General features: G+C 38.1%; 1 protein-coding gene across 1 annotated transcript in view; it reads right to left on the reverse strand.

Annotated features, from left to right (window-relative positions):
* Positions 1–1,080: 1,080 nt before the first annotated feature.
* The window catches only part of col11a1b (collagen, type XI, alpha 1b), a 79,906-nt gene continuing 62,237 nt past the window's right edge, over positions 1,081–18,749 (reverse strand). Inside the window, exons 47-67 of the mRNA XM_085253669.1 lie at positions 15,873–15,926; positions 15,049–15,102; positions 14,860–14,913; positions 14,541–14,594; positions 13,285–13,392; positions 13,050–13,103; positions 12,722–12,775; positions 12,298–12,351; positions 10,148–10,201; positions 7,387–7,494; positions 7,208–7,261; positions 6,882–6,935; positions 6,201–6,308; positions 5,888–5,941; positions 5,765–5,800; positions 5,625–5,678; positions 4,991–5,246; positions 4,736–4,848; positions 4,402–4,470; positions 3,788–4,021; positions 1,081–2,652 (exon numbers count right to left, since the gene is read on the reverse strand). Coding sequence (XP_085109795.1) covers positions 2,506–2,652; positions 3,788–4,021; positions 4,402–4,470; positions 4,736–4,848; positions 4,991–5,246; positions 5,625–5,678; positions 5,765–5,800; positions 5,888–5,941; positions 6,201–6,308; positions 6,882–6,935; positions 7,208–7,261; positions 7,387–7,494; positions 10,148–10,201; positions 12,298–12,351; positions 12,722–12,775; positions 13,050–13,103; positions 13,285–13,392; positions 14,541–14,594; positions 14,860–14,913; positions 15,049–15,102; positions 15,873–15,926 — 1,827 coding nt within the window. The 3' untranslated portion in view covers positions 1,081–2,505. The remainder of the gene's footprint in view (positions 2,653–3,787; positions 4,022–4,401; positions 4,471–4,735; positions 4,849–4,990; positions 5,247–5,624; positions 5,679–5,764; positions 5,801–5,887; positions 5,942–6,200; positions 6,309–6,881; positions 6,936–7,207; positions 7,262–7,386; positions 7,495–10,147; positions 10,202–12,297; positions 12,352–12,721; positions 12,776–13,049; positions 13,104–13,284; positions 13,393–14,540; positions 14,595–14,859; positions 14,914–15,048; positions 15,103–15,872; positions 15,927–18,749) is intronic.

Raw genomic sequence — 18,749 nt, forward strand, 5'->3', positions numbered from 1 at the left:
AAAGAAGAAACTCAGCATTTGGCAATATTCATCAGTCCCAGACTTCAGGCTGTCACTGACTACAAAGGAATTTTAATCACACTTAAAAATAAAAATGTCTTTTGTCAGTGTGTCCAATTACTTTAGAGGGAAAAATGGCTGACATGGCTTGCATATACTTTAGCAGAAGCAACATTTAGACGCCGTTTAAATAAATAGGGACATGTGTTGTGCCAAAGTCTGTCATAAAGTGAATAATAATAATAATAATAAAAAACAGCCCAATGAAAACAATTGGAATCACAAATGAGATCATTCTGTTTTTGCCTCTTTACTGTGCTGTAACTTCACAACCTTAACCTGCACCGCTTTTAGTAACAAACCCTTCCACTTGGGAAGCTGCACAACATACCACATTTGTGTTGTTGTTCCTGTTTTCTGTGAGATAGGAAGTCATATTTGGTCTGTCACATTGGTTTTGTGAAACGTATTCAATGGTTTAGGTGCTTCATTATCATAAATGTAATCTGTTCTTTCATACTCACCACTGCTAAAATGACAAACTCCCTGGGAAGAAAAGATAATTATCGCCAATTTGCATTTGTTGTAGACACTTTAGCAGCACGCAGTCCTCAGCTATTATTATGTCTACATTATGCGGGTTGTGCTGTAAATTGCAGCCTTGTGATCTCTGTGAGCGTTTTATTTTACAGTAAAAATAAGAAATTGAAATATCAAACTCTCAAAACATATCTGCTGCCCGTTTTAAGAGGTTAAAGGTTTGACTCAGCATGTTGTTGGACAAAACATGTAGCTTTGGTCGTAGGTGTGCTTTCTCTTTTTCTCATTTTTTGATAATGCATGTTGTTTTTTAGGTAAGTATTGTAACGTTTTGGTGTTTAACATTTCCTCAGTATTTACTATAGATGCCAGTGGTACAGTTAGGAAACTACTGTCATTCAATGTTGACAAGATCTCCGATTTTATGCACTGCAAAATCGTGGATTTTAGCAACACACACTGGTTGGATTAATTAATAAATTCATTTTTCTATAAATGACGTTTTATCTGTAAGTGGATCCAAATGATTGCAACATGAATTTGGCAAAGCACCAGACATTTATTTCAGTTGTACATAGGTTGTAAACATACTGCTATTACACAGGTTTCAAAGCGGTTCTGAAGTCTTTGCTATCATAGCTTTAAGCTAACGATGTGGAGAGGCAAACAGATCTTGATCAAAGTCAAATCTGAGTCAGAGAGAAAAGCTGGAAGAGATCACAGCGCCTGGGCTCGGCAGAATCAATCACATGAACCCAAACTCTTGGAACCACTAATCCTCACTAATCTTAAATTATAATGGCCAAGTTAAGGTAGTATGTAGAAGGCAGCGCAGAATCACAACAAGATCGCTACTTATTTCTTCACCCAAATAGCAACACAGACATTTTTGAGAATCCAGTTTTAATATTTTTAAATGAACAATTCAAGGCACATGAAAACATTTTGTCCATTGTTACAAAGAAAACATGAACAAGGCTTTTCTTGGAATTATTTCTTCGTAAAAGTTAGAAACCACAATCAAGTATTCAAACTTGATTATAAACAAGGCTGAAGAGCCAAATGTGTCCACATTTGTAACAGAGGCATCTAACGGAATAAATTCTGTCTTAAAGAATAAGCCATTTTTTGTAATATTTATATTCACGTTTAATTGTTTTTAATGGCTTGGTTTCCAAACTGAGTTTTAATAAACAAAAAAAAAAAAAAATGGTGTTTGTGTTGGGTGTTCCAGTTTCTTTTTAATCACATAAAAGTTCCGAAAGTTGTGTTATTTACAAAAAGATTACGTCATACTTACAAATTGCTCTTGTCAAATATAAAATAAAAAATAATTCTCATCAGATTTGTTCTTAACAGACATTAAATAGGTTTTATTCTAATGCTGTTTACCAAATATTTATTGAAAATTTCAGAGGCGGGGCACATGCAGGTTTTTAGAGTGGATTCATAAAGGAACAGTATTGTACAAATAATAATAATAATAATTACAGTTTAATCAAAAAAAAATTTGTAGCACCTTGAGTGTTTTGTGATTCTGCACAAAAGCACATCTGTGGTTGTATTCAGAGCAGCACCGGGAGCATCGAGAGAGGGAGGCGTGGTTGTAGGGGAAGGACGAGGGAGGATTGGGCTTAGGGGGAGTGGAGCCTCTCTCTGCTGCTGTAAGTGTGCCACCGTCCACCATGGCATCAAATGTCCTTTTCCTGATGTCATTCCCATTAGTAAGTTAAAGTCATGTGATTCTGGCCCTACAAGGGCGAGGAGCAGTTTCCCCTGGTCAGCGCTTTCATGACAGGGCCTGGGGGACTCTTCTTCTCCTTGTTGGAGTGGATCTTCTTGGCAACAAAAGAAAAGACAGGCTTTCGCTTCGCGGGGAGAGAAGATGAAGGTTGTCAGATCTCAGCATGTGGGTGTTAATATATACCCTCTGACCCTGTCCTTCAGCGGGGAGCAGGGGTGTGTCTAGCCAAGGAAACACACAGGTCCGACCTCAAAGCCAAACCTCTGGTTGGATTTCCCAAAGTCATTCAGCATGACGTCAATGATGGGCAACTGGTCGATGCGGGGAGTGTTGATCTCCAACACCGTCTTTGAATAGCCCTGCTTCGCCTACAAACACAAAAGGGCGCACAGGGAGGCAGATATTTTGTTAAGGTGGTTCAAGTAAAGTAAACTAACCATGTTAACCCAATTTCCTTCATGGTCAACCTTCAGGATCAATAAAGTTTTATTGAATTGAATTGAATGTTAGCGCAAGGTACTAAATAATATAACATTATTTAAAATATAGATGGTTTTGGCACACGATACTCCTGAAACAACTGACTGATTAAATAACAAACAACAAATAATAATTTCATAGCTAATTAGTCTATTAGTCAAACATTGCGAAAAAACAAACAAAAAAAAACAACCAACATCAACAAACTAGTCTTCAAGCTACCTGATAAAAACCTTATTAAATTAATGCAACTCCAAAATAGTGGAAAAAATATAGTTTAAATTGTAATAGCTAACACATTACATGTAATATTACAAAAATTCGTACCCACGTACTGAATTCTATAATTATAGTATCGATTACATCCAGTGAAACCTAAAGTGACATTTGCCTTTTAGTCTAATACATATTTATACAGTGCTTACCAAATTTAACCCAATGTAAGGTTTATGTCCCAAATTAACAATATCAGTAATTACAGAAATCAATTTTTATGCTTACGTTTTGATCAAGATGCCGAGTTAAAGTTTATTAATCTGTTTTGGTGGTTGAAAGTTATGCTATAAAAACGGTACGCTGTGAACTCTCTGATCTTTAGTTTTTGACAGATTTGTAAAATAGTTGTGTTTTTCTGTTTCTGTGACAGTGGTCTAATAAATTTGTTAATCAATGTATGCTGTAGCCTCTGACACTCCGTAGACCTCCTATACACACAGCAAAATGTGTTTCACTAAGAATTAATTCATTGGATCCAGTTAAACTGATCACCATTTTGAAACAGGCTCTCGTTTTAGTTAAAGATCAGTGCTAACTGATCCAGTTATAGCATGTATCTACTTTTAAATGCCCTCATTGAGTCTATTAACCTTGCACTTGATCTCACTCTTACTCTATTCTCTCCAGGATAAAAATTACTTAAGATTTCTCTACAGTAGTCTACATATTTGTGAGGATTAATAGGATTTCATGGGATTTAGAAAAAAAGTTTAATTACAAACTGAAAGTTAGAAAATTAGTGTTTACCGAGCAGCCGTCCATCAGCGGCCTGATGAAGGGATTATTGTCATAAGACATTTCCTCGTCGTTGGAGCCCAGGAAGCGCAGTGCCTTGTCATAGCTGTCAGCATCTATATCGTGCCAGGCCACAGACTGATGGCAAATATAGGTGAAGTTCTGCCGAGCTGAGGAGCTTAGCAGCTTCAGGAAGGTCATCTGCACTGGGTTGATGGCGTTGTCTGCTGCATCAACGTAGCTTAACTGGGGAAACATGGAGAGAATGAAAAAATCTGAGAGAGGGAGAAAGGATGTGGTAAAAGTTGGAAAGAAGAAATATAATTATGGTAATGAGAGATGGAGTGAGGTGAGTGAAGCTGAAAAATAGTATGAGACAGGAATGAAAAAATGAAGTAACAGGAAACAAGTGGAGGAACAAAAGGAAATTGAGGAAAGGTAAAATGCAAAGCATATGAGAGGGAGATGTATAACAGGGGAAGAAAGGAGAGATGTTGGTGGGAAAGAGTAACTGTTAGAAAGACAATATGATAGAGGAGCAAAATTGAAAAACTTATCTGAAAAGGATGTGAATGTCTACTGGGAGGTAATAGAAAAGAAAATAAGAGCTGTGCGGGTTGACTCACGATTTTGCCACGCTTAAATTCACTGAACCATGAACCTGGAGACTCCTTAGGCCAGTTAGATATTCTAGCCTGCAATAAATATCACACATTAATTAAATGAATTACCAAACTAGTAAAGTGCTAGTATTGCCACTGCTGTAAACAGACATTTAACATATAACTGCAAATAGCACTAATCTTTGTCAATACCCTACTGAACAGGGCTATGTAATTATAATGTGTTATTATTATGATTATTATTATTAGAATAAAGCAGATCAATTGTTGATTGACTGCGAGAAAAGGATAATATGTTGGCTTCAACTGTATATAATCAGGTGTCAATGTCACTTGCCCCTGTGGATTTCTTGTCTGGGTAGATGCAGGTTTCTCCACCTGCTGTGAAGTTACAGAACACTTTGATGGTGTCTCCTATACAGCCCTGGTTTGGATCAATCCAGTATTCACCTAAGAGAGAAACAGGGACATACATAAGGAGGTGGTATGATGAACAGCTTGAAAAAGACTGCTTAACTATGTAGAAATACACATTTTTTTCTACTATAAGTCACTTATAATATATAACTAAATGTTAAAATCTCAATTTTACCATCTGGGAAATCAGGCTGGCTAAGATGCAGGTCATTGCAGGTCCTGGCTGGGTTATCTTGGGTGCCCATTGGGAACTTCATGCGCTCAATGTCCTGTTTGAGGTTGTTGAGAGATCCAAAAACATCCTCCATTCCCTCCACGCCATCAACGCCGTAGTCTGCCAGTGGCTCATCTTCCTGCATCTCAGCTTGCCTTCTGGTCTTTCGGGAAGACTGCTGGATAGGCAGGGGCTGGATGACATCAGCAGGTGGACCCTGCAGCACAGAGGTTAAAGGTCAAGTGGAATTTTTGTAGACTACACTTTTCTGTCTAACAGTACAAAAGTCTAAAAAGTTCACAAATCACAAGGTGAAGAAATGACCTGTGGGCAACTGTTCAAAACCAAAGTACTTCATTCACAATAATAATTACAATTAAGGAGCCGGAACCATGCCATCATGTTTTATTTAGAAATTACCACAGTAATTAATAGACTAGAAAAATATTTGCTGATTAATCCCCATGATTTACTAAACCAGCAACTCACTAATTTTAGTTTGTGAAAAACTGTTTAGTAACAGTCTTTATTGTTAATGTAATGTAATGTTAATGAGCATTATGTACAATGTATAATTTAATGACAATAAACTCACAGGTGGTCCGGGTGGCCCAATCAATCCAGGGTCTCCCTTCTGACCAGTTGAACCCTGAAAACAAAAGTCATCATTGATTTATTTTATTTAAAGGAAGCCTCTTCTTTTAAAAACAATGCAGAAGAAAGATTACAACTTACAGTTGATCCTTTTGCGCCCTTTTGTCCTTGAGGACCCTGAAGGGAATTAAGGCAATATTAACAGGTGAACAACACTGAATCAAAGATGGAAAACATGTTTGTTCGGCAAGATTTGTAACTTACAGAAATTCCAGGAGGACCAGGAGGGCCAAGAGGACCCGATTGACCATTAATGCCCTGAAAATTTAAAATAAATGATGTCAATCAACATGCAGTGAATAGATGTGTAAAATAAGATATGAAGTCGTATCTATTCAACTCAAAATGTCTTGCAGTAAAGGCAGTGACAGATAATCCATTTTCATTATTGATTATTTGCAACAAAGTGGCAGTACAAGAATAATTATTAGAACACAAACAAACTGATGTTCAGTGTAACTTAACAGGCTTCACATTTACTGTATAAGCTAATATAATGACTCTATGGGATACTTACAGACTCTCCCTTGCCACCTGCAGTTCCCTGGGGTCCAGGAAGACCTCTGTCTCCCTTCTCTCCAGGTTCACCAGGAGGTCCAATTAGACCAATTAGACCTGGGTGACCCTAGAGCCAGAAGAAGAAGCCAAATCAAAATATATTAAAGGGGCACAAAATCAATTCAAAAAGAAGATATTTTTACTAATTATGTTACATCATTTTCATATCGGCAATATTTTAATGTTTGTACATTTACGACCAACAAGAAAAGTAAATATGCTAATTCATATGTGAGTTTGTTCACAATGACTGGCAAGATGGCCTTAACGCTGTCTTATTTCTGCATATAAATAATTAGTGTGTTTATTGCAGTCATCATATTTAACAATGGTGGTCTGTCTCAGCACCTGCTGGTGAGCAATGTTATGACCATCTGCTTCTGACTACTGCATGCTGGCATTAAACCAATGACCATTACGAAGATGATATTATTGGGCTTATACATATTCATTCACTGCATTAAATCACTGTGTGAAAGACTCCTCACAAATCAGAGCCTTTCTTCTTCTCACTGGGAGTGTGAACAAAGAGACAGGCCGAGATATTTGCTTACTTCGGGAGCTTCAGATAAGGTGCATAAGCAGACACAAGAAATATAAAATAAAGCAATTTGAGATTAGCATCGTAATAATGTCTTGCCTTCTCTCCCTTGTATCCAGAGTCACCTTTCATACCAGGAAGTCCAGGTGGTCCCTGTGGAGAGAGAATCAGGTTGTCAAGTCTAACTGTCAGTGTGAAATGAATTCACACTGTCTTACAATGACAGCCGACACTGGTCTCTGCATTTGTGTTTACTATTCAGTATCTTCTTTGCAGAGCTACAAAACTAACGATCACACCAAAAACTTTATTGTGTCATAACAATCCTGTTGAAAATGGCTGATTTATAAATATTATGACTAGAAAGCAGTTCATATTCCAGATATTAAAGTATTATATGGGGGCGGTGCAAGGAAATGTCTTACAATAGGACCAGGAGGGCCATCTTGACCGGAAGCACCAGAGAGTCCTTGCTCACCCTGAAAATAAGAAAAAATAGTATTTTTTATAATTAAATAAAACAATTATTAGGAGATTTGCCAGTAATACTTGCTTATAAAATGTATAATGGTGCAGAAAATGTGATTATCAAAGATCCACTCACAACAGGGCCAGGGATTCCACGAAGACCCTCAGCACCAGACTTTCCAGGGGGACCTTGGGGTCCCACAGGTCCAGTTTTCCCAACAGGTCCTTCTGCTCCAGCTTCTCCCTGTAAAACAAAGTAACATCAGTCCTTATCATCATCTTCATAAGTCATTCACGAGTAGTGTACCGTTTGAAAAGCAAACTTCTGGAGCACTGTAACAAAAAATAATTTCCCCCAGGGATCAATAAAGTATTCTGATTCTGATTCTGTAGGCAAAAAAAAGAAAGAAAAAGAAAACAAACAAATCCATGTTAACTGTATTTAACTTTCTCATCAAATGTATAAAACAGATGGTCTTTGGATATTATGCACACTTATATACAGCCATGGGTAGCAGATCCAAACAAAACAAGAACCCACATATTTATTCTGGCAATTGTCAAAACTTTGCAGGGACCTTTGCTTTGCAATACAGGCAATAGGCTATATCATACCGTTCACGGTAATACCGGTGTAATGTTGGGCAACGATAGGAAAATGAAATATCGCGATAGAATATGGGTAAAACACGCATGCGCAGTGCCTTTGTTTACATACGCACATGGCGGCGACGCAGAATGAGAAGAGCGAAAGTGGATCGTTGAATGAAACGGATGAACCAGAATTGGTTTGTAAAAATGCTGCAACTTCAGTGGTGTGGAACTGGTTTAGCTTTCATCCGTCAGATACACAACAAAGCACTATTTTTGGTAGAGCATGCTAGCAGGTCGTCGTTATTACCGTGTTTTTTGGAAAATACGGCACACTTAAAATCAATCCTTTGATTTTTCTGAAAATCGACAGTGCCCCTTATAATCCCATGTGCCTTATGTATGAATTCTGGTTGTGTTTACTGACCTCGAAACGATTTTATGTGGTACACGGCGCTTGAAAATCTGTCAAATGTTTCAGTATGTCTTTGCTAAGCTACGAAGCCACACCGCTTGATGGATTGTCGGAGCATTACGGCTATGGTAGACAGGTGCCTCGCGGAGTGATACGTACTGTGCTTCAACATAATATTACCGTATTGTGTGTATAACCTCTTTTTAAGTTTTGTGGATTTTATACATGGTTATGCTGAGGATATGTCGGCCAATTTCCACTGGAAATGCCTTTTCGTTAAACTGTCAACAAGGAATTTGCATTTGCACTGTTAATTTTTTATATAACTTTAATGCACTTAAAAAAGCTGCTTGTTAAAGTGAAAATACATTGATGTTTTGTTTTTTTGCACTAATAAAGTTGAGGAGTTGTAAAGTATTTTGTCTAGTGTCAATTATATCGTCAGTTATATCGTTATCGCAACTTTTCAAAAGTATATTGTGATAAATATTTTTGGTCATATCGCCCTGCTCTAACAGGCAAAATCCTGTGGTACCAACACTATATGACCTCTGTCCAACTTGATAATTAAACTAATCCTGTATCTCAAAGTCATACATTTCGATATTCTGAATGTTCTCTGCTGCAAAAGCTTAGAGTGGAGGGATTTGAGGATTTGCGACGTCAAAACAGACCAAATGTTACCAGGTCACATCTGCTGTCTCTGAGCAGGAACGACAGGTTTTTATGTATTGAAGTTCCAGAGATGTCATATTGACTAGGATGATAGGCGGAGCGGATTAGATTGTTCTGACAACTAATTAGGCCTGGATTTGACACTCAAGGATCACCACGCAGGCTTTGGCTTGTCTCCGTCAAATCAAGTGTAATCCTTTACCTCAGTGTGGATAGAATGTGCACTTTGTCCATATGTCTGTCTGTGAGTGTGTGCGTGTGTTGAAAATAAGTCAGAGATGGAGACTGACAAAAATACAAAAGAAGTGATATTTGTCATGTTTTCTGTTTGTGCAATTCTTTAAACCGTGTGATTTGTGTACAAAAAAACCCCCAACACAATTTAAAACTTTCAATGATTTTTAAACTCTTTCAATCATTATCTTTGATTGTGCAGAAAATTGTGTACTTTAACAAAACAATCAAATCTGTTGACAGTCTCAGAAATAAGTTGTTGCTATTAATTTGTCTATTTGTGTGCAATTCAGCTGAAGAAAATGTTAGAGCAAAAGCTTTGAATGGATGTAGCTTGTTCTTTCCAGAATTTCTAGACATTTCTTTTTGCTGGAAAACATTTTTGCAAATATTTTAAAAATTTGGCATTTTATTTCAACATGCAAAGAAAGACATTAAGGAGTTGTGACAATCTTGTTGGCTCACAGTTGCTTATGACACATCCAGCAGTTTTGGAGCAGCCTTATTACTCATGTGGAGTCCTTTTTTTACTAGCAAATCCCTTGGCTGTTTTTGGTCTCTGCCAAATTCTGACTGAAATATCTTACTCTTTAAATGGTCCACTATGTTCAGTAGCTATTCAGTAGATTTGTCTATCTGCCATGTGGTCGTGAACAATGGATTTTTTTAGCCTTTTTTAGTGAAATCAACTGAAATCATGCTAACATTTTGACATATTAACATAATCAAATTACTGTACTCAAAAAAGTTGAAAATCACTATATAAGCTGAAGGTGAAGATTAAGATGACAAATCTTTGTTCATCAGTAAGCGAAATAGCTTTCATACTTCATAGGATCAACACGTTTATTATATTCATAAGTTAGGTTAAATGCTGTAATATAGTTATAATTACCCAAACTTTTAAAAAAATTAAACAGTATATATTAACACCGTTCAAAACACGATTATAATTTACAAAATCCTACTTTCTCTAACTTACCTTAGATCCCTTTTCTCCTTGTCTGCCTGCCTGACCTGCTGGTCCAGCGGGTCCCTGGGAAAAACAAAGTTTAAACAATATGAGGATTTTGTAAGCACATACTTGGAAAACAAATCATTGTAAAACCTGCTAAAAAGCACACACCAACTGACTTTGTCCCTAAAAGTAAAATGATCCAACATTTGCAAAACACACAGCAGTTTCATATACATACTAATTATTTATCTGAAGCATGCTCTGACCTTGAGTTACGCAGTACCAGGCAACATCATTGCAAGAAAATTGTCCTACATTCCAAACATACTGAGATAAAAATGCATCAGCATTTTCACCAAACAGCCTCTGGTCAAAACCTTGTAAGTGGGCTGACATTTGCCATTACAACCCATAATCAAATAGACCAAACAAAAGCCACCAGTCCTCAATGTAGGTTACAAGCACTGGCAACTGCGTATGTGCATTAGTGAATGTGTGTCTGACTGTGTGGATGCAGCCATGTGTGTGTGTGCACCCGTGCGTATGTGTGCTAATGTAGGCAAGCAGCCACATGCATCAATGAGCACCGAACCTGAGTCAATTTCGAGGAGATATTGGGCAAGAAACTAACGCAGAATTACCTTGGAGAAGGATGAAAAATCATATCGCTAAGTCTATTAATATGGACATGCAACTGGGGTCTAATTTGTTCTCCAGCCTCTGCCACCACCAAACTACCCCTTTGAATACAAATTCTCTGGATAAAAAATGTTTACCAGGCCAACGTTTTTAAAATGCACGCGCATCCATTTTATCCCAAGACACAGAATCGCATCTAAAACATCCAAACTACTGCGCCTGATGCCTAACGAATAACATTTCTAGCAGTAAAGCACCACCACCACAGGTAGATATAGTTTTTGGAACCCTCAATCTCAGATAATGCTGCAATATCTATCCAGTGATCATTTTTCTGTCCAAGAACCCACAGGGCTGTACAATATCTCCACACAAGCCCTTTGTTGCTGATAGGACTGAGAAATGAATGTGTTTAAGCCATATCAGAGCTTTTTAATCACAATTCCTGCAGTCAAAATACTGCTCAAAAAAAAAGAGTACAGAAAAATGGCACTGAGATATGTTTCTCCCCTGTGACAATATCAGACTGCTCATTTTAAAGCAAAAGTTATTCCTCGAGGTCCTTAGCTGTAGATATAAATATACTTTTTTCTGCCACTAATCTGTGCCAGTGGTGATGCTGGCATTCAATTAGTCCTGACTTGGTGCCTTTTTCAGAACCACCTAACAAATATTATGTAACATTACTATGAAACACTCTGGAAATTTCCATAAAAGCAAGTGCTATCTCCTAATCATTGGTATATTTTGTCCTACAGCCCATCTCGTAGGCACTGAGGTCAGTTGTTACAGCTTTGAGGGAGTCAATTTTGTGGTGCCACAATATTTTTATGCCAAATCCTCTATCATATGAGTTTTGGCGTTTTTTCTGTATCATTATAGGGTCTGTACCTTACAATATAAAGTACCTTGTGATTTGGTGCTTTATAAATAAAATTGAATTGGAAATGTGTGGAATCGGTGCTTGATTGGGCATATTCACTGGAACCACACTGCTGGCAAAAAACCAAACAAAAAACCCCAAAGAACTTGAAATATGAAAGTGTCCTTCTCTCTTGTCACACTGTGGCAGCTTTTAATATGGTACATTAACAACATGCTTTATTGATAATTGTAAAACATTATTACCGTAATTGAAAGGCATCATAAAAAAAGCAGCCCAAGTGAAATGAAATAATCTCAGCTGAATTCTGGTGTGAATGAAAGGGTGCAGAGTGCCTGAAATTATAGTGACAAGTTCATTTACTGACATTAGCAGCAGCAGCAGTCCTACTCTTTCACTCTTGCTGCCAGTCAAATTCACAATACGCCAATACTGTCCTGCAGTATGACTGCTCATGGAAATTACTGGTTACTCTAGGATTTAACTAACGGAACAAATTTCCTGTGAAACCATGGATCAATTAAAGACCCGAGTATGTGATCATAAATATGTATCACCGTGCCGTGGATAGTAAAGTAGCACTAAGCATGTTAAGAATGCTGTGCCTCGAATCAAAGTATCATCGCATGCATCATTTTTGAAATGTACTCACCCTTTTGCCAGGAGGTCCTGGTACTCCAGCTTCACCAGATGGACCTGGAGGGCCCTAAAGTAGAATAGACAGAACACTTAACTCCACTTCATAAAAATGGAGGGTGATGTTACATAATGAGATATCTCTACATCTGTAAAAAGAGATACCCAGTTTTAAAGGATGGATATGAAACAGTTTTTTGGTCTCTTTTACACTCACTTCACTGTGTCATTACTAGAGCTTCCTCATTGTAAACTGTATATATTACAGCAGAAGTAAATTGAAATTGTTTGTAATAGACACTATTAGAAATTTTATCTTCATTTTTCCATTACTGTTATTTTTAATGTTAAACTCTAAGAAAGACTGCGACTAACTAATGAAAGAGTAAATCCTGCTCCGTTCTCTCACATTTACAGTAATATGATAATGTTGGACTTACTGGCTGCCCAGCCTCTCCATCATCTCCTCTGTCTCCAGGCAAACCATCCAGACCCTAAACAAAATACACAAATGAGGCAGACAAAACACCATTAATCAATTATAGTCCTGAGACACAATATTATAATATCAAAAAGAATTTTCACAGATAAAAAGAAAAGGTAAAGTTATAATACTGAAAAACTGATCATATTTTCTTTGTTTTCGAGTTAACTGACAATCATTAAAATCCACTAACTCATAACCATAATTATTATGATGCATATACATCAAATTCTGTGATACTGCAAACATGAAGCCACTGATTGAGGGATAAATGCAGCACTTACAGCAGCACCAGGCTCACCAGGGGGGCCAGGGTCTCCTGGGAAGCCGACAGGACCCTGCAGACACATCGAGGCATTGAAAAAAGTGAGCTTGCTTCACATATTTGACATTGTGTCAACAACAGCTGTGGCAGAAGAAAGCTCGACTGAGAAATATGACACAATGACGCTGTCGCTGGCAGCTCTAATAGTGCATCAGTCATGGATGCGTGTATGTGTTTTTGTGCAGCTGACATACAGGGTTACCCTTGGGACCATCATCTCCAGGGGGTCCACGTGCACCGGCGGGTCCAGCAGCTCCTGGGGGCCCAGTTTCTCCCTTCTCACCCGTCTCTCCTTTCGGGCCCTAAGGAAATATAAATCAATGTCTTGTCACCATAAAGACCACATAAGAGCCATCCATACTACTTTGACAATAGGATACTAAATATGGAACAAGTCAAACATGTTATTAAAGCTGTCACTCCAACTACCATCAAAACTTTCACAAAACTGCCCAGAAGAGGAGAAAACTGAAAAAAAGCCCAACTGACTGAACTTTGAGCATCTATTTCAAATGAAAATTTCTATTTTATCCAGCAGATGATAAAGCAAATTAGTCCAGCATAGTGTCTGACTGTAGTAATAGCAATCTTTAAGCATTGGCTATGACTCAGAGCAGCAGTTGAAGCATAATTACAAGCCCAGAATCATTAACTGGTCCACTAGAGCTGAGCAATGCTGGAGCAAATGCCAGCATGGCATCTTTAAAGTTGACCTCATTGTGACGTGCAGCGCTGGAGTCTATCTGTCACTGTACACAGAAGCGAGGCAGCAACCGGATACGTCAATACATCCTGACAGACTCAAGGTGAGGTGTCCCTTGCTTTACAGAAGCAGTGGCTTAGTCTGGATTGATGGCAAAGCTCTGATCTAAGATGTTCGGGATGACTACTGTGAAAACTTTTCCTTTTTTATACCGTAAGAAAGGAAAGCTGAGACCTTGTTTGCGGGCGAACACAAGGTGCTGCATCATAGAACACATTTTATGCATATTATGTAAATGAAATCGCCATAAAAATGTAATCAACAAATGTCATACTTTTGTCACAGAACATAAGATATTCAGAATTTTACCCTTATTGCAGCCTAGCATGTGATGGTAGATGAATGACACAATCAAGGGTGGAGCGTAGCAAATACGGCTGAGCTAATTATCTGCTTAAAAGCCCTCAGGTTGCTAGCATATCTACACATTGAACTAGATTAATCAGAGGTAAAAAATACTTAGAGGGACCGTAGAACAGCTGACAGCTGAAGTGTCATCTAATTACACAACTTAATTAGCTGTGCTAAGCAATATTTATAGGTTGATTGTTAAAACAGTCCCAGTTGCACAAGAACGCAGAGTGCTAGACTGTGTGGCAATCTCTGTTTAGATGTGTATAAGTAGTCAGTTCTCATGGCTTTGATGTTAAAAACGCTGTCTAGATTGAAACAAGAAAGAGCACTTACTCCGATACCAGGCTCCCCAGGTGGTCCTGGGTTGCCAGCCTCGCCGGTTTCTCCCTGTGATGTCACAGTGATATGTGAATTAGTTTGTGAAAAGTTTATTATCACACTGACATCAAACAGTCCAGCTTTATCAGCTAATTAGCGTATCAACTGACAACTCAGTGTTTTTTCAGTTTGTGTTTTAATAGCAGTGTCCTTGAGAAGTGGAAAGAGAAACGACAAATATAACGAACATAATTTCAGGCAAAACTTACCAAAGAAAAAGATAGAATTTTATTTCTAGGAGCTGAAAAAGATATGAGCAATATTTGGTTCTTACCTTTTCACCCACACCTCCCATTGTACCAATACTCCCAGGAGGACCTTGTGCACCCTGCAGATAAATCACAGAGACAGCAGTGAGTACAAGAATCTTATGAAAAGAAATTGTTTAACAAGCTGTAATTTTTAAAAAAGCTAACTGTAACTGAAGCCTAATGGAGGACAAAGAAAACAAATATCAACTTACACTGGCTCCACCGGAACCCTGAGGACCTCTGGGGCCAGGAGGACCAGGTGGACCCTGTCAAAAGGCGAGGAGAGAGCGTATGTCCTTTATTAGGTAAACTTGGGGCATACGACTGCTGTTCAAACCTTTTGTTGGTGAGAGGCAACCAATCAGAAGAAAGAAAGAGTGTCCCAAGAGAAGGGCATTAAAACGCGTTGTTTCAAAAAGAGTATGAAGTGAGAGGCAGCACTGAGGTAAAAGCTACTCTCGGAGAATTAACATAAAAAATATGGAGTTCAAAATAAGGATAAACGGCCCCCTTCAGCGATCACTTCTTCACTCTAACACATTGTTTTCTTCTTTTATAGGATGTAACTTTAATAATAGCATTGTCATAGCTGCTGTCTTACTTGCAGATGCAGTAGCAACAACATCAACAGACATGTCAGACCCACTGTTGTAGTTTACCACATTTTTTATTGTGCCTTGTCAGTGTCAGACACAGACAGGGAGAGAAAAAACTAAGCTGCTCTGCATCTGTGTTTATCGTGTGTAAGTGCTGGTGTGAGATTAAAACAGCCCTTCATGCAAAAGCTTGTTTGTTCTGACTCTTAAAAGAGTGAACAAATAATACATGATAAAACACGATGCAAAACACAGTGCACAGAAACAGACCACACGCAAATTTAAATATTTGGAATGCTTATGTTCAGTTCTTTTACATATGCTATGCAGCTGGTGGAGCCGCCAGACTCAGCTCCAAGCCAGAACTTCTAAACAATCAGCACAATTTCTCACTTCACTGGCTTATTCGTGAAAACAATACGAAAGAGAGCTGCACTCACCATTGGTCCGACGTCTCCATTCTCTCCCTTCTCACCAGGAGGGCCGGGCAAACCCTGGAAAGCAGACAAATTTTTCAAAACTCAGAGAAAAGGTCATGCGAGGCAGCACTCGAGACAAAACTGTACATTCGAAAATCCACTAATGTAAAGACACATACAATTTTGCTGCTCATTAACAGGTACTTTCAGATGATGTGTATTGAATAGTGGGGTTGTAGTGTGCAACGCAATGGAGAATGCATTAATACAAGCAGAACCCCAGCGAGTAAACACACAATTAGTCAAAAAGGACACCTATTGTAATTAAAGGGTATTGGAGGCTTGGGTATAATCAGCCTGTGTAAATTGCAGGGTGGAAACGCCATCCATCTACGTCCACAGGAAAGTGGAAACAAAGGGGACAGCCGAGGCGATGCGTATTATCCAGCTCTGGGATTCAATCATGCTTGACTGAAACAGTATGAATACACCTTGGGAAGGAGGATCTTTAACAGAAATGAAGAAGCTCTCACTTGCTGTTGTAGCTTATTGTGTATTGGCATAATTATGGATATTATGTGTTGTGTTGGTTTAACTCCGGTGATGGAGCATGCATAATCATAAGGTGGGTGGAAAGCAGCGGTAATGATAAGTTACTCTAAAATGAAAATGACATGCATATCGATCACTGCAAAAACATACGTGTAGTTTCAGTCCATTTTGTTGATTTACTGTACCTTTGTAATGACAGGAAAGGCTTATTTATTACAGAGCGTGACTGGGATTTAGACATGGTAATAAAGCACAAGAGTTGTACTAATGGGAAAATAAATCAAGCATCAAACAATTCCATGTCTAATGCTTTGAAGTGACAGGCGTCGATCAATATCGGACTTTCAGGCTTGTTTCTAAACTGTATATTCGAACTGATATCAAAATAGGTGCCCGGATTGAATTAACAAGCATCATTCAAACACATGTAATCAATAAATATTTACTTATGACTGCCATTTCCTTTTATTTTCCACACTAGCCCTGAGCTATGAGCACACTCTGGTATAATCAAATCTGATATTTACTCTCCTCTATGTTCCCATTTTAACCTCTTAATCTGAAGATTTCTTGCGCTCAGTGAGGACTCCAGTATTCCACGGCAAACATGGCCCCAAATGATGGAGGGCTTTCAGACTGGAGCCATTCATTCCCCATAGTCAAAAATCATTAATGCTACAGATAATTGCATTGAAGAGCTGAGCTCGCAGCAGCTGCTGCCATCTATTGAAGGGCAGCTTAGCCAAACATAATTAAAAGAGTTGAGATCGAGTGCATTATGCCCAATTAAAAGCCAATTGCACTTAATAACAACGTTATCTGGCCCTATTGACCAGCAGGGTTTTGCTCTAATTTCATCCTCGGTGAGTCCTTGGATAATTGACTTTGAGATATTCTAAAGTGTGCCGTTTCTTTATTCTTTGCCACCAAAGCAAGTTCCCAAAACTTCGGTTCACTGGGTTAAATGAGCGAACGCTTGACCCCTTCGCTCTTCCTTTGACTCTGTGGAGTTCTGAGTAAGGGAGGACTGAATAGAGCAGTGCAACAGTAACATGAACACTCTTGATCTTACAAACTCTCAGTTATGTATGGGAAAAACTTCTTCACTTTTAAGTTTACTTGTTATGGTCAAATGTAATTAGGGCTCTTTTGCCTCAGCGACAAACAGCTTTGGCTTCATCTACAGCTACAACACTAACAAGAACAAGTTTTTTAAAAAAAAAGAATTTAATGCACAACAACCAATAGTGAAGGATTACTATATCCTTGATTACTATACTATTTCATATTTGTATGATGTTTTATAGGTGACATGCTGATATTTTTACCTGCTATTTTGCTATAAGGGCTTATAACCGTGGTGCTATTTGTGAGACTTGCTGTTGGTAATTTAATAAATAAGAAGTGCATGCTTGGAGACGAATGCCTTCAAAATGATCAGGTTTGTTATGTTTTTCTCGCGATGTTTAGTTATAACTAGCTTGATGGTTCCCTTGAAGTTTTCCACTAAGAAGATAAGGTAACCTTAATGCTAAACTTCTGAATAAACCAAATTAGCCTAAACTAAACTATCCACATGTGCAATATCCAAATAAATTGAGCTAACATTAATCACTTCTGATCATATCAAACCAAATAATGGTGCAATTTGTTGGTTGTGCTTTAAATTTAAAATAGAAGTAGACATAGGTAAACGTGCATGGAGGTGGAACCAAAAATGAAGGTTACTTATTGACAAAAGCCCTAAAATATTACTGTCATGTATAAGTATATTTAATATGCCAGTCCAGTTTTATAAAGCAATTTTCAGACACACCAGTAATTTGTAAGGTCACTTGTTATATATGCAAAACAAGAAGTGTGTCAATTCAAACTCATTTTACATTGTGAGCCACATTTTGGCTACTTTCATCTTAAGCGGGCCAGACCAGTGACACTACATAATAAAAGTTCTGGTAGTTCATTGTTCACTGTGTCCCATAATTATAAAATATAAAGTTTACAGTCAATAAGTGAAAATTGTCTTTTTTTCTCTATGAACCCACTGCAAAAAACATCCATACTGTCCAATTAGCTGGACCGGTGTGTTTGCTGGGCTGCATCTGTCCCCGGGCCTTATGTTTAACCCCCTGGTCTAAGTCCTACAACACCCCTGACATTCTCATTGAAAGCAAATTGCTGTCCTTTTTTTCTGAATCTTCTAAGGACCAAATATTTTATCTTTACTGTAATATGCCCATTAAAAAAACATCTGCAAAAGATAAATGGATTTACCGTACATTGATTTAAATACTTGGTCAAATACCACAGCAGCTGGTCTCTTACTTAGACCTGAGAGTACTAGAG

The sequence above is a fragment of the Mchenga conophoros genome, linkage group LG18, assembly GCF_057382185.1.
Source record: "Mchenga conophoros isolate Kocher_MC1m ecotype Shallow Benthic linkage group LG18, M_conophoros_male_GT1.1, whole genome shotgun sequence".
Classification (NCBI taxonomy): domain Eukaryota; kingdom Metazoa; phylum Chordata; class Actinopteri; order Cichliformes; family Cichlidae; genus Mchenga; species Mchenga conophoros.